Source organism: Dendrobium catenatum, unplaced genomic scaffold (assembly GCF_001605985.2).
Source record: "Dendrobium catenatum unplaced genomic scaffold, ASM160598v2 fragScaff_scaffold_670, whole genome shotgun sequence".
Taxonomy (NCBI): Eukaryota; Viridiplantae; Streptophyta; class Magnoliopsida; order Asparagales; family Orchidaceae; genus Dendrobium; species Dendrobium catenatum.
The window spans coordinates 1,029,314-1,041,680 of record NW_021319132.1 but is presented as its reverse complement, the minus strand read 5'-3'; the positions used below and the strand labels follow the sequence as shown (position 1 = coordinate 1,041,680).

The 12,367-nt window shown below is 35.4% G+C and overlaps 1 protein-coding gene across 1 annotated transcript in view; it reads left to right on the top strand.

The window, feature by feature from the left end:
- Positions 1-3,170: 3,170 nt before the first annotated feature.
- The window catches only part of LOC110098838 (serine/threonine-protein kinase PCRK1-like), a 22,471-nt gene continuing 13,274 nt past the window's right edge, over positions 3,171-12,367 (top strand). Inside the window, exons 1-2 of the mRNA XM_028695732.1 lie at positions 3,171-3,391; positions 4,278-4,698. Of these exons, the coding sequence (XP_028551565.1) occupies positions 4,318-4,698 (381 nt within the window). The 5' untranslated portion in view covers positions 3,171-3,391; positions 4,278-4,317. The remainder of the gene's footprint in view (positions 3,392-4,277; positions 4,699-12,367) is intronic.

Sequence of the window (12,367 nt, the reverse complement as noted above, 5' to 3'; positions counted from 1 at the left end):
GGACGCCCTCATCCACAATTGCGTCACTCGTTCTTGCAGCACGCGATCTCACAGTAGTTTGCAAAATTAGGTCAGGCTAGGTCAACCCGATAACCTAGCGGGTAGGGTCCGTGTCTATATTTCTTACCCATTTACAAAATTGGGTCCAATTCAGGTCAACTGAATTGGGCCTGGGTCAATTCCAGGTTCGACCTGAACCTAACACAATTATCCATTTTGATACCTCTAGGTTTGGGTGCTCATATGCTTGGGGTATTAAGGTAATTTAGGAGAACCTTTATCAATTGAGTTAACTAAGGGTTAAGGGTGAGTCAAATTTGTCCTAATGGAGGTTTAGGACTAGTTTATACCAAGCCCAACGCCGAGGTTTTAGGTTGAGCCATAGGTTAAGGGTAATGGCATTTTGTTAAATATAGGAACATTAAGTTCAATCTAGGGTTATCAAGCTTAGTGCATAGGTCTAATTAGTTGAGCTAGGCACCCACCTGATGCCCCTAATGAATGTTTAAGAAGGTTTTAAGGTTTTAGAGTTGAGTCAATGTACATCCATGGGTTTCCTGGGTAAGATAAGTAGAGCTATGATTTCTCCTAGAGAAAAGAATAACAATAACCTCATCTAAAAATGCGGTCAATAGTAAGTTGTTTATATATGTGGGTTATACACGTGTTATGAATGGTTGTATTTGTGGTTATTTTTTAATTTTATTATTTGGTTATATTTGTGTGTGTAAGGTCGACACTGAACACTTGAAAGTTGTGATGTAAAAGAAACTTTTATAAATCATCTTTGCACTACAAGATCAATATTGTAATATATAATGCACATAGTACTATTCAATCTAACTTGGTCAATTATTTGGAAATATAATTATTTGGAACAATATGAAGAAATGTTTATAATGAACTGCCCATGCTTTATTTTATGATTTGATTGAGTTAATGTTGGGAAAAATAAGTCCAACATGATTTTAAATTTCTATTTTGTAATCAAATAGGCCAATACGAATAATATATTATCTCAAAATATAAAAAAATATTTAGCATTGAATTCAAATATAGAAATATAAGTTTTCTCCTAGTTATTGTGACTGAATTATCATAAAGAATATCATTCAATCCTGAGAGAATAATATGCAATTCAATTATATAAACCAAGATATTTTCATTAATCCCATAATCAAATCATCTTAGAAAATAACATAGCATCCTGAAGAACAGATATATCACTTTACTAAGGGTTCACATACGAGAATAATGATTTATCAAAGTTTGAATTTTGGTCAGTGGTTTCCCAAAAGATTCTTACTTTACTTTATTTATAGCCCAAAAATAAAATAAGTTTTATTTTAAGCTAGGTTACTTATTCCTTGTAAAGGTGAGTCTTATAAGTAATTATATCTTAAGGGATGGGAATCCCTTAAGAAAACTTTTGATTAATGTTGTGATAATTAGATTTATGATTTCTGAGGTTTAGGATTAATGATTGTTAAATTTTAGAAATATCAAAAGGGATTGGTTCAAACGTGGAACATTTTTATTTTTAAGGAGTCGAAGGAGGAGGGGTAGAAGAAACATGATTTTGAGAAGCTCAAAAGTATCTCAAATTGGAATTTATAATTTTGATATTGATGTTTAGTATTTAAGTTGACATTTTATTAGAAAATTGAGACTTATATTCTTGATCATAAGATTAATGAATTGCTTGGAGAGTTAGGGCTTATAATGAACAATTAGCTTCAGAACCTAGAGCTAATATGGGCCATATAGGGTATTACCTCGAACCTACTCAAATGGAGTGCAAAAGTGCCTAACTATATTAAACTTACATCTCCCTTGGAATGGAATGCTAGCAAAATCACATAATCAATTTTAAAACCATGATGTTCAATCTTATGCAAATGCAAGATATTTAGGGTGTAATTGCATTAAGAATTTGGGACCGACATCCAGATACCCTAAATTATCTCAAACATATGAATGGTAGCTACGCGTTTAAGGCTAAATACAATTAAATTTTATTTTTAAATTTATTTCTAATGCAATGCATGCTAATTGACTTATATAAAATCATAATAAATTAAAATTTTAAAAATACTTATAAATTAAATATTTTCTTAAAAGTATAGGCCTCCCTTGCGATTAGGGGTGTAAGTGAGCCGAGCCAGCTTGACTCTTTTATGGGCTCGCGAGCCGAGCTTATGAAGCTCTTGAGTCGAGCTCAAACTCGAGCTTGTTTAGTAAATGAGCTCGAGTTCGAGCTTGATGATGCTCGGCTCGTGAGTTCGTTAGCCGGTTCGAATAATTTTTATGTTTTTTTAAATTAAGTAATTATTATTTTTATTAAATTTAAATCTTAAAAAAAAAAAGGTGGCTTATCAAAATTTGCAGGCTGCGAGGTGACTAAGCAAGGAATAGAAATACCATATACAATGGATCCTAGCCAAACCTCAATTTGCATTATAAACTGATTATCTTTCTAAGTTCTTTTATTCTATATTCTTTTGATTTTCAATATAAAATTTTTTATTTGATAAGAGTCTAGCAAAAATCGAAGCAAATCATATGCATTTTCTAGAACACATATAAACACGACATTCACCCAACCACCAATATTTGAAAAACAAGCAAAGTAAGTGAAAAAATTCACATAATCACAACATCACATACACAAATTTATTTTAAAATATATGGCTTGAACTTGGATATATAATAATTTCATTTAACCAATGGGCATTATATCCTTTTACAGTAGTTAATTATCTACTCATTTAAATCTGATATCTTGAAACAAATTTCAAATAAATTAAGAGAATATAATTAAATTTAATATTAATGACGCGAACTTGTTTTAGAGTTTAATACTTTCAGATTTATCTAAATTTGAATTTACTAAATCCTATTTGTAGCCAAATTGCCAAACAGCCGTTTAATTTAATGGATTTTTTTAGAACTTGCGGTGAAATTTAATTTCAAAATTTTGATAATTATTTAAAATTTTTATGAAAAGACTGATGGCTTCTTAATCAAGAGAGACATTTTTCTCTTCAAAATAATAAATTTAAATAATTTATATATAATTTATTGTTAAAACATTAAAAAAAAAAATCTAAACTTTTTACCACCAAATTATCTTACACTCCATCCTCGGATTACATTGCTCTGTCATAATTCTCGGCAGATAGAAACCAAGTAATTTAATACAGCTGATCTATTCATCCTCTTGACTTTCTTTGCCCAGGTTGTTATGGCATTAATGGCCACGTCGTTGCGCATGGAGTTTTCGAAGCTCATCGGAGTCGTTTACCTCTGGAGAGCCAGTTCCAGGAAACTGAAGTTTGAAATTTTCCTTCAGTCTGAAAGGGTGATCTATTGATTCTGTACTACAGCTTCAGTAAGTTTTGATTTCTAACCTTCCATAAGTTTATTTAAGAAAAAAGCGCAAAAATGGGATCAAGGAAGGGTACTAGAAAGTTCAGTGGGAGAATGGCCGGAAAACTATAATAAGTACTTCGCTAAGTTTCTTATCAGGGTTTCTTTTGGATTCATTCCATGGTTTGTAGGCAAAGTTGGTAGTTTTGGTTAGATTTGGGGCTTTTGGAAGTTCTCTTTGTTCTTCAAAGAAGACATTAGGCTGATTTCTTTTTATTATTTGTTAGTTTTATGAAGCTTATGTTAGATGTTCCTGGTGCTGGATGGATGTGACACAAACAACTACTATATATCATGCCTTGGATAGAAATAGGTGCAAAGTTTTATTCTCTTGCATGTTTAATGGTTTAAGGGAAGTTTAAGGCTTCGTTTGGGACGGCTTTTTTACTGCTTCTTAAAGCACCTTCTAGTACAAAATTTTTAATTTTTTACTAGAAAGTTGCTTTAAGAAGCAGTAAGAAAGCCGTCCCAAACTAAGCCTAAGCTTGGTTTGGGACAACTTTCTTACTTCTTCTTAAAACAACCTTCTAGCACAACATTTTTAATTTTTTAACTAAAAAATTGCTTTAAGAAGTAGCAAGAAAGCCGTCCCAAACAAAGCCTAAGTTATTTTATTTGTTATTTCATTGACTTGTGAAGAAATAAGTGTGGATTATTATTCCTTTCAATTGAAGTCTCTCTAGCTGGTGATTTTATTTTTATTCTTTGGCTGCATGATGGTGGGATAAGCCTTGCTTCATATGTATGTTTATTTGCTATCACTAGTTTACTTATAGATGGGCATCCTCTTTCTCATTGCAAGTAATGTTCCCTGCTTCTTAAGCTATTTTCCCTTGTGAATTTCTCAGATAGTAAACGTATTTTGAGAGTGCCTTTCAAATTGAGTCCATGAAGTGTTTTCATTTCTTGAATAGAGAAGGGAAGCAAGAACCTCAAGTAAGTAAGATGGCAATGCATTTTTCAAGCAGCACGACATCGACCGATCAAGATACAAAGAAATCTGTATCCGACTTGACCTCCAGAAACGTTTCAGACATGAGTACAGACTCTATAGGGAGATTTAAATTCTCTAGATTTTCTCAGAGGTTAAACGATCTTAAGATATTCAAAATTGAAGAACTAAAATTTGCTACTCGAAACTTCAGCCGCTCACAGATGCTTGGTGAAGGTGGCTTTGGATGTGTATATAGAGGCACAATCAAGAGTTCTGTTGATCTACATGCAAATCTTGAGATTGCTGTTAAAAAACTAAGCCGTGTGGGCTTGCAGGCAAGTCTCATGTGACTTGATTCGCTTCTTGGTTAGTTCATTGAATGCTTGGAAATATCATTGTGAATTCATCTTTTTTTATGATTCATTAGGCACCAATTGGCTAGAGGAAATAATCTCTATATATGTTTTCTGTACCATTAATCCAACAATAAGACATCTATTGTAAATAATCTCCTTTTTCAGTTCATTCTGCATTGTGAATTCCAATTCTGCTTTGTACTGAATGATATTTCAAAACTGATTTTAACGTATTTATCTCGGCGACATGCCAAATCAAGTTAGAACCTAGTGCCAGAACATACTGCAAGAAATTGGTTATTTTTTTTAACAATGCTATTTAATAGTATTCATATTGCAAGAATTTTATATCCTCGTGATAGTTCTGCAAAATATAAAGCCACGCCTCTAATATTAACCTATGTAATGGTTCAAGGCATGCATGCCAGCCATTCTAGAACATCATATTTGTAAAGCTGCAAAAACAAATTGAAATCTAGCATTTAATTGCACATATTTATTTATATTGGTTGATTCACTATTGGTGATTAAGATAAGGATTCAACATTAATTAGATGTCAGTGTTATTAAAATATTCGTCTTCTCTATTAAATACTACATATTTTGTTCAATGCTATTATATTTAAAGATATGTATATGATTTTTGTTATGATAATATGCGAATTATAATATCTCTAAATGTCACCCAATTTAGCCCACATATGGAAATCATTGTTTAGGACATATATATCATACCAAAAAAATTTATTTAAAAATTATCAGCACAATGACTACCGACTATGGGCTTCGAAAATTCGAGCCCCAGCCTCTCAACAACCCCTTTATTTTTTGTTTGCTAGTAGAGTTTTAATAAGTTTAAGTTCCGAGGTAAATTTTCAGAAGGCAGATTGAGTTTTAGTCCATTGTTTAAAATTGCGCAATATGAGGCTCGCCTTGATGCCCGCCTCAACGCAATTCCAGTAAAAAATGCTTCGTGGCTTATGTCTCATCTTGGACGAGGCTCTCCTTGAGGCGTGCCTCGCTTCGCTGGCATAAGGCGTATGCCTCACTATATATATATATATATATATAACTTACCTAAATCCTATACAAAAGCCCCAAAAAAATCATGCCTTCTTACACCTCCAAGCCACAGCGATTTCCTTTCCATTGCCTTGACCTCTAGCCCAATGCCTTCACTGTAGCCACCACCTCGTAGCCGCCACAGAGGATCACTAGAAAGCCGCATATCACCACTATCTCCTCTTAAAATTTTGGAGTATTATCTTTAGGTTGATGACAAACATTTATGATAGATGAAGATGAATGAAATAATTGAAGAAAAAACAAATTGTGATGTATTGGACCCTACACGATGAGGAAGGAAAGAGACTAATTTGTTAGGACAATGACTCAAATAAAAATCACCTTAGTAATGATAGTACAGATGATTTCTGAGTTGTTGTCAATTATTTCAGCTTTCTTTAGGAATTAAACGTAGATGAGTAGGCAACTGAGAAAAAAATTAAGTTGAGCTTGATGTTATATGATACTTTTATGCAATTAATATATTTTATATATTTTTTTGTTCATGTAATATTTAGATTTCAATTCTATTTCATATAATTTATTACTTAATACTTCACATCTTATACAATTTTTTGTTACATATATATGTAAATTTGTTACTTCATAGTTCAATAGAAAGTTAATATATTATCTTTTAACATATTATTAGGATATTATATAAAAAATCACTTTTAACTTTTATTTTGACTTCATGCAATTTTTAGATTTTTGGCTTTTTTGTCTCAAAACCGCCTCACTAACAAAAAATGCCTTAATACCCAATTGCACAATTTTAAACTTTAGTTTTATATAAGATACTACCAAAAAATTTGGCCCTCATTTTGCAAGGACTTTATGATCTAAGTTTAGATTTCTTATAGGCACAAGATCCTTAGTTAATAACCCCTCCCGATAATAAGAGAGAACTTTCGATTAAGGCTAGTCATTAGAATAGATACATAGTATCCAACATGTAGTAAAAATAATTTTATATGTGAAAATTAATATTTAAATTTAGAAATTCATCACCTTGCTCTTAAAGAGGATAATTGGGGAATGATGATGAACCCGATCAAGATCCCATGGTTCCGTCGTCCCGGGTCATCATGGTCCTAGTCTATTCAGTCAGAGGAGGTAATCGACCCAACCTAATCGAAGGATCCTTGTTAGCAACCATGGGTTGCTTTGTCCAAGGGTAACTTGTAGACTTGGGGTGAATGTTTGTTTAAGGGGGCAGATTTAAGTCCACGTTAGCTAACAAAGGGCTTTGTGCCCTATCGATTATTCCGTATTTATTCATTACTCAATGATTTAGAGTTGTTGGAGAATATACGGGCTTCGATCATGACCATAATTTAATGGTGCCATTTAACTGCCAAAACCACCCGGTTAAAGGGTCCCGATCCCGTTTAACTGTGACGTCATTTGACAGTGAAATTACTGGTTAGAGGACACGTGCCACATCCTTACTGGTAAGAGATAATTTGACAAAGAATCCTAGTGATATTATTTGCCAGACATTTGCTCTTTGTGAGCTAAAGTGATTTTAAAATTTGTCCACCTTGGCAAATATTTGTGGAGGATAGATGAATTTTTTACTTTAAATGTTTAGGTAATTAATTTTAATTTTGAATATTAATATTATTAATAATTGTAAAGATTTAAATCTTTGAGAATTGAATCCTCCGGTTGATATTTACATTTAATACGATCATCATGGTGATGATGTTAAAGTCAATTTAGACGCTTGTATTTTATAGGATGTTGGGAGGCATGTTAAATGTTTGGAGTTCCCTCTGGTTGATATTTTTGATCAACACGGCCATCATCGGGGATATGTAATTTTACTTTATTAGTTGAACCTTGTTGACTCTATCTACCTGCTAACTAAGGATCAAGTTTGTTGTTGGCTTTATGCTTTTAGTTGTGAATTTTTCTTATAATTGACCTTGATTACCTAATATGAATGTATAAAATCAAATACTTTGGCTGGCTTTACGACCGTGTATTTGTTCAGTGGTTCAAGTCGTGTCAACTCTTGTCCGTTCAAAGAGAAGGATCAGACTTGAACTCCGGTTCACTTTTGACCTGTATAATATCTTCTGACATCACGTATGTACATATATCACGCTCATCGGGGCCCATGCATGTACATTCTTTTGAGTGCATTTTGCATGGTGTATTCATATGGTGGCTATATGTATATAATGCAGTGGATGTATATGAAATATATGTATGTTCACATATACACTCATGTATTCATTTGCATGCTGACATACTGACATATATATTTATATATTTGCATGCATATATGCTGACGTATACATTTGTACACTATTCGACGTGCTTGCGTGACATGTTGTGTGGTGGCTTAGTGTACCAACATGGTGTATGATACATTAGCATATGTGTACAATGCATTCATATATTGCCCGTATGTTTCCATAATGCATTTGTGTAATAATTCAAATGCCCCCATATAGTGTATAATGTGTTTGCATGTCGGTATAGAGCGTTATTGCGATACAATACATCTTGCATGTTGGACGATATGCTTGCATGACATATTCTATATTTTGCAATGTGTATATGCATAGTGTGATTGTATGTCAATGTGATGTGCCACCACAGTGTGGTGTCCTTTGAATATTGAATGATATGTTTGTTTAATGCGACCTACATATTCTAATGTGTGTGTGTGATGTAGGCAAGGGGGGGGGGGTCAAATCAAATCATAATATTTGATTTTTGACTTCTCCATCTTATTACTTCTAAAGTATTTGCAAAATTTCATATGCATATTTTGAATTTGTTAGCGCGCATTTCAATATATGAGGGGGTGTTCTTGAAATATTCAAATATGATCGGTTGTGCAGGTGATTATCATTTGAAAAATGCACAAGTTTTTATTTAGGGGTCTATAAATGTCTTCTGTCCACTTGTATGAAAGTTACGGATTTGATTGCATTGTTTAGCTCATTTCATCTTTTGCATGTCAATTTCTCTGAATTTAGCTTGTAGGAGTGCATGTTTTCTTGCAAATGAGCTGCATGGTGTATCACGAGTCCTTCACCCTTCATTCATAAGTGAGCTAATCTATTTGACGTGATGACCTGGTGTCAACAATTTCCTGTTTCTATTTATCACAAGTTCGTAGCCTTCACTACAAATTCCCTGTTTTTGCTTTTTGCTTACACGTGAGTTATAGAGCTGTGCTAAGGTCACTCGTTGCTTCTTACAGGAAAGCTGTCGTGCAATGCAAGCTTTGTTAAATTTATTTGTAGATCATCAATGGACATTCAAAAGTCACCAGCTGTTGCATGTAGGTGAATCGTTCGAGCATAACGAGCCTCCTACAGTTGCCCGCAGGTGCTTATATTCATCATAAATTTGCAGCCTTTGGCTGTAGATAGTATCTTGTGTTTATTGCAATCCCCTTATGCTTGTTGGGGATCCGCCACATTGGTTGCATGATTCTTTTCATTACCTATAGCTGGACTGTTGTACAATGTTGATTTCATTAATACTGCTTGCGGGTAAGCCGTAGACGTTCAAAGCCGCCCTCTACTATATGCTGGTGGACTATGCTCAGTGTGACATCTCCCAATATCTCTTGTGGGCAGGATCATCATATGCATTACTAGTCTTTTGTCACTGGCTTATGGGCGGGCTATATTAAGTGCAGATCTTCTATTGTGGCTTACAAATGAGATTACTGTATGCACCACAAGATTATACATTCTGCCATAATCCCGCTACCTTGTCTCGCATACAAATTAACATATGCATCACATATTCCTTAATGCTGTTCGTAGGCGTTTGCGTTTACTGCATATCTTCTTTCTTTGCTCGTAGATAGTATGTTGTGTGCACGACGAGTCTCCTACAATGGCTCGTAGGTGCTTGTATTCATTGCGAATCCTTTGTCCTTTCTTATAGACGATGTGTTACATACTTGCATTTGCTTGCAAATGGATTGACATTGATTGCAGAGATGTCGTTGCATTCATTGCATGTTGCATTGTGTATATTTGTAAGAACTAAGAAGTATTATTATTTAGAAATGAGTTGTCTTGTTTGTTTGCAATCAGGTAACATTGATTGCATGCAAACTGCGTTTTCTTCGAATTCCTTGAATACATGTTAATTAACAAGTCATTGTGTTCACGGCATGTCAACCTCCTTTACTTGCAAAAAGGTTAGTGAATTTGCTTGCATGATTGATACGAATACTACAAATCAACTACTATCAGTCATACGTGGTTTGCATTGTTTGTTAAAGGATTTTGTGCATTTGCTTGCAATTAAATTACACATTATCCTTGATTCCTGCTAATCATTGCTTGCAAACAAATTATGCTTGGAGTTTTTTCCACCACAAGTCCCCTGCTTGCATTTATGTTCATTTCAATGACCAAGACTGTTATTTAGCATTTGTATTTTTATTGTGATTGTGCATTTATCAGTTTAAATTCCACTTCCTTGCTTAGTTTAAGTTTTGTTCCCTACAATTTTGCTTAAGTCTTGTTCATTGTCAGTTTGAATTTTGGCAGCCTCCAGGTGTCTCTCCTATTTAGGGGAATGTTTGGGAGTCTAGGCTTACCATCACATCAAGAAAGACATGCATGATTTGTGTAGAGCGACACCACGACCATGATCTTCTGCCCCACCACGCTAAGAAAGGCATGCTTGGGTTGCAAGAGTACTTGCGCGAAACTTTTGCAAAATTTTCCCGTCGGCTTGAAAGCACATACAGGTACTTAGGTTTTACCCCTCTATGCTAAGAAAAGCATGCACAAGGCTCACTGCAAGCGTTGCATCGAGCTTTCTCCCACCGCACTAAGAAAAGCATGCATAGATGGTCTGCTCGTTGCACCACAAGCACCGAAAATGGGATTTGGGGGTTTTTTGAGTTTAGGGAGTTTATACCTTGCACAAGAGGAGCGACGACGACGGCGGCAAGGGTACGAAGGACCAAAACACAATTTCTCTCTCTCACACACTCTCTCTCTCTTTCTCTCTCTTTGGAATTCCTCTCTCTTTTCTCTTTTTTAAATCTCATTTTCCTCTTTTTTTTTACAACAAACTAACTAGAGAGATGAAACGGCTTAGAGACAGTTGTATATTCTCTGATAAAGAGAGAAAGAGGTATGGTTGTTTGGGTGAACGTTGGAGCTGGAATGGACTATAGTTGCTGCAGGTTTAGGTGGGGACGATTGTAATGGTCGGCTGGGAGTTTTAGTGGGCTCCTGTGGAGTGAAAGTCGCTGTTGGGCTGGGTGAGGAGAAGGGATGGTGCTAGTGAGGTGTTGAGAAATGTGAGGGATCTGCTGGTTTGTGTTTGGAGAAATGGTGTCTTGAGTGTTCAACTTGGAGTGCTTGTATAGGGGACTGCAATTGACTGCAATGGCAGGCGGAAGCTGCTGGTTGGGTGAGAAATAGGAAATAGGAAATAGGAAGAGGGCTGCTGGGTTTGTGTGGTTGGAGGTGGAATGGGCTGAATTAGGTGCTCAGGATGTTAAGGGGAAGAGGTGTTTAGTGGGCTGTTTGTGGGTTGTATGTGGTTGCAAATGTTGAGTGTTGGGCCGCTGTAGTTAGTGAGAGGTCTGTGAGGGCTATCGGATTGGGGAAGAAGAGATGGAGAAGTCTACTGTTTGGGTTTTGTGAGTGCAGCTTCAGGTAGAGGAGTTTACAGGCTTTTGTGGTTTGAGGGAGTAGATGGGGAGGAGAACTAGTGGGCTCACTGTATAGGAAGTTGGAGGTTGAAGGTTGACTTTTTTTTTTTGACAAAACCTACAATGGGGCCTACACATTAATAATAAAAAAGAATACAAGACCTTAAAGGATCAAGAGCTCTCTAGAAATATATGATTGGAATAAAAAACTAATGAGCCTATGATCCAAACTATTAAAATAATAAAGAAAATTAAAACCACGGAGGAAAGAATCAACAACCCAATTCAGAAAAGCAACGAGGCACCAGCACCCAAAGCCAATCAACAAAGAGCTAAAAGATGAAATGCCAAAAGTATAGCCCACAGCCCGGAGAGAGCCACCAATAGCGAACTCCCTGCAAGCAATTAGAAAAATAGTAAGGCGATAAAACAAGGAAAACAACTCCAAGGGAAAATGCAAAGAATCAACAACAATAGCCCACCAAACCACAACAAACCAAGCCAAATAGCCAACCCGATAAACAACTAGCAGTAACCCACCAAATATCTCAACCAACACCCCACAAAACACAGCAACCGTAGGAGTACACAAATCACCATTAGCAGCAGAATTTAGAAGGAATTTTAGATCTCGTAGGTCTACCTTCAGAAAGCTTCAAATCTTGCACTATATATTTATTTTTCTTGTCAACAACTTTGACAAAATCATCATTACCAACTTGCATCACATTCATATCATAATCCTCAGTTTGGTGACTGGCTTGGTTGGGGTAAGGTTGGCTTGATGTTGCAGTATAGATGGCTATAGGGCTGTTTGGAGGGCTTTGTAGGAAGCTGTTAGGCGGGCCCATCCGGTCCTTACTTACTCTAGGCGGGCCCCACATGGAGTTAATTCAAGGGTTGGAGGGAAAATTTGAATGGAAAGGG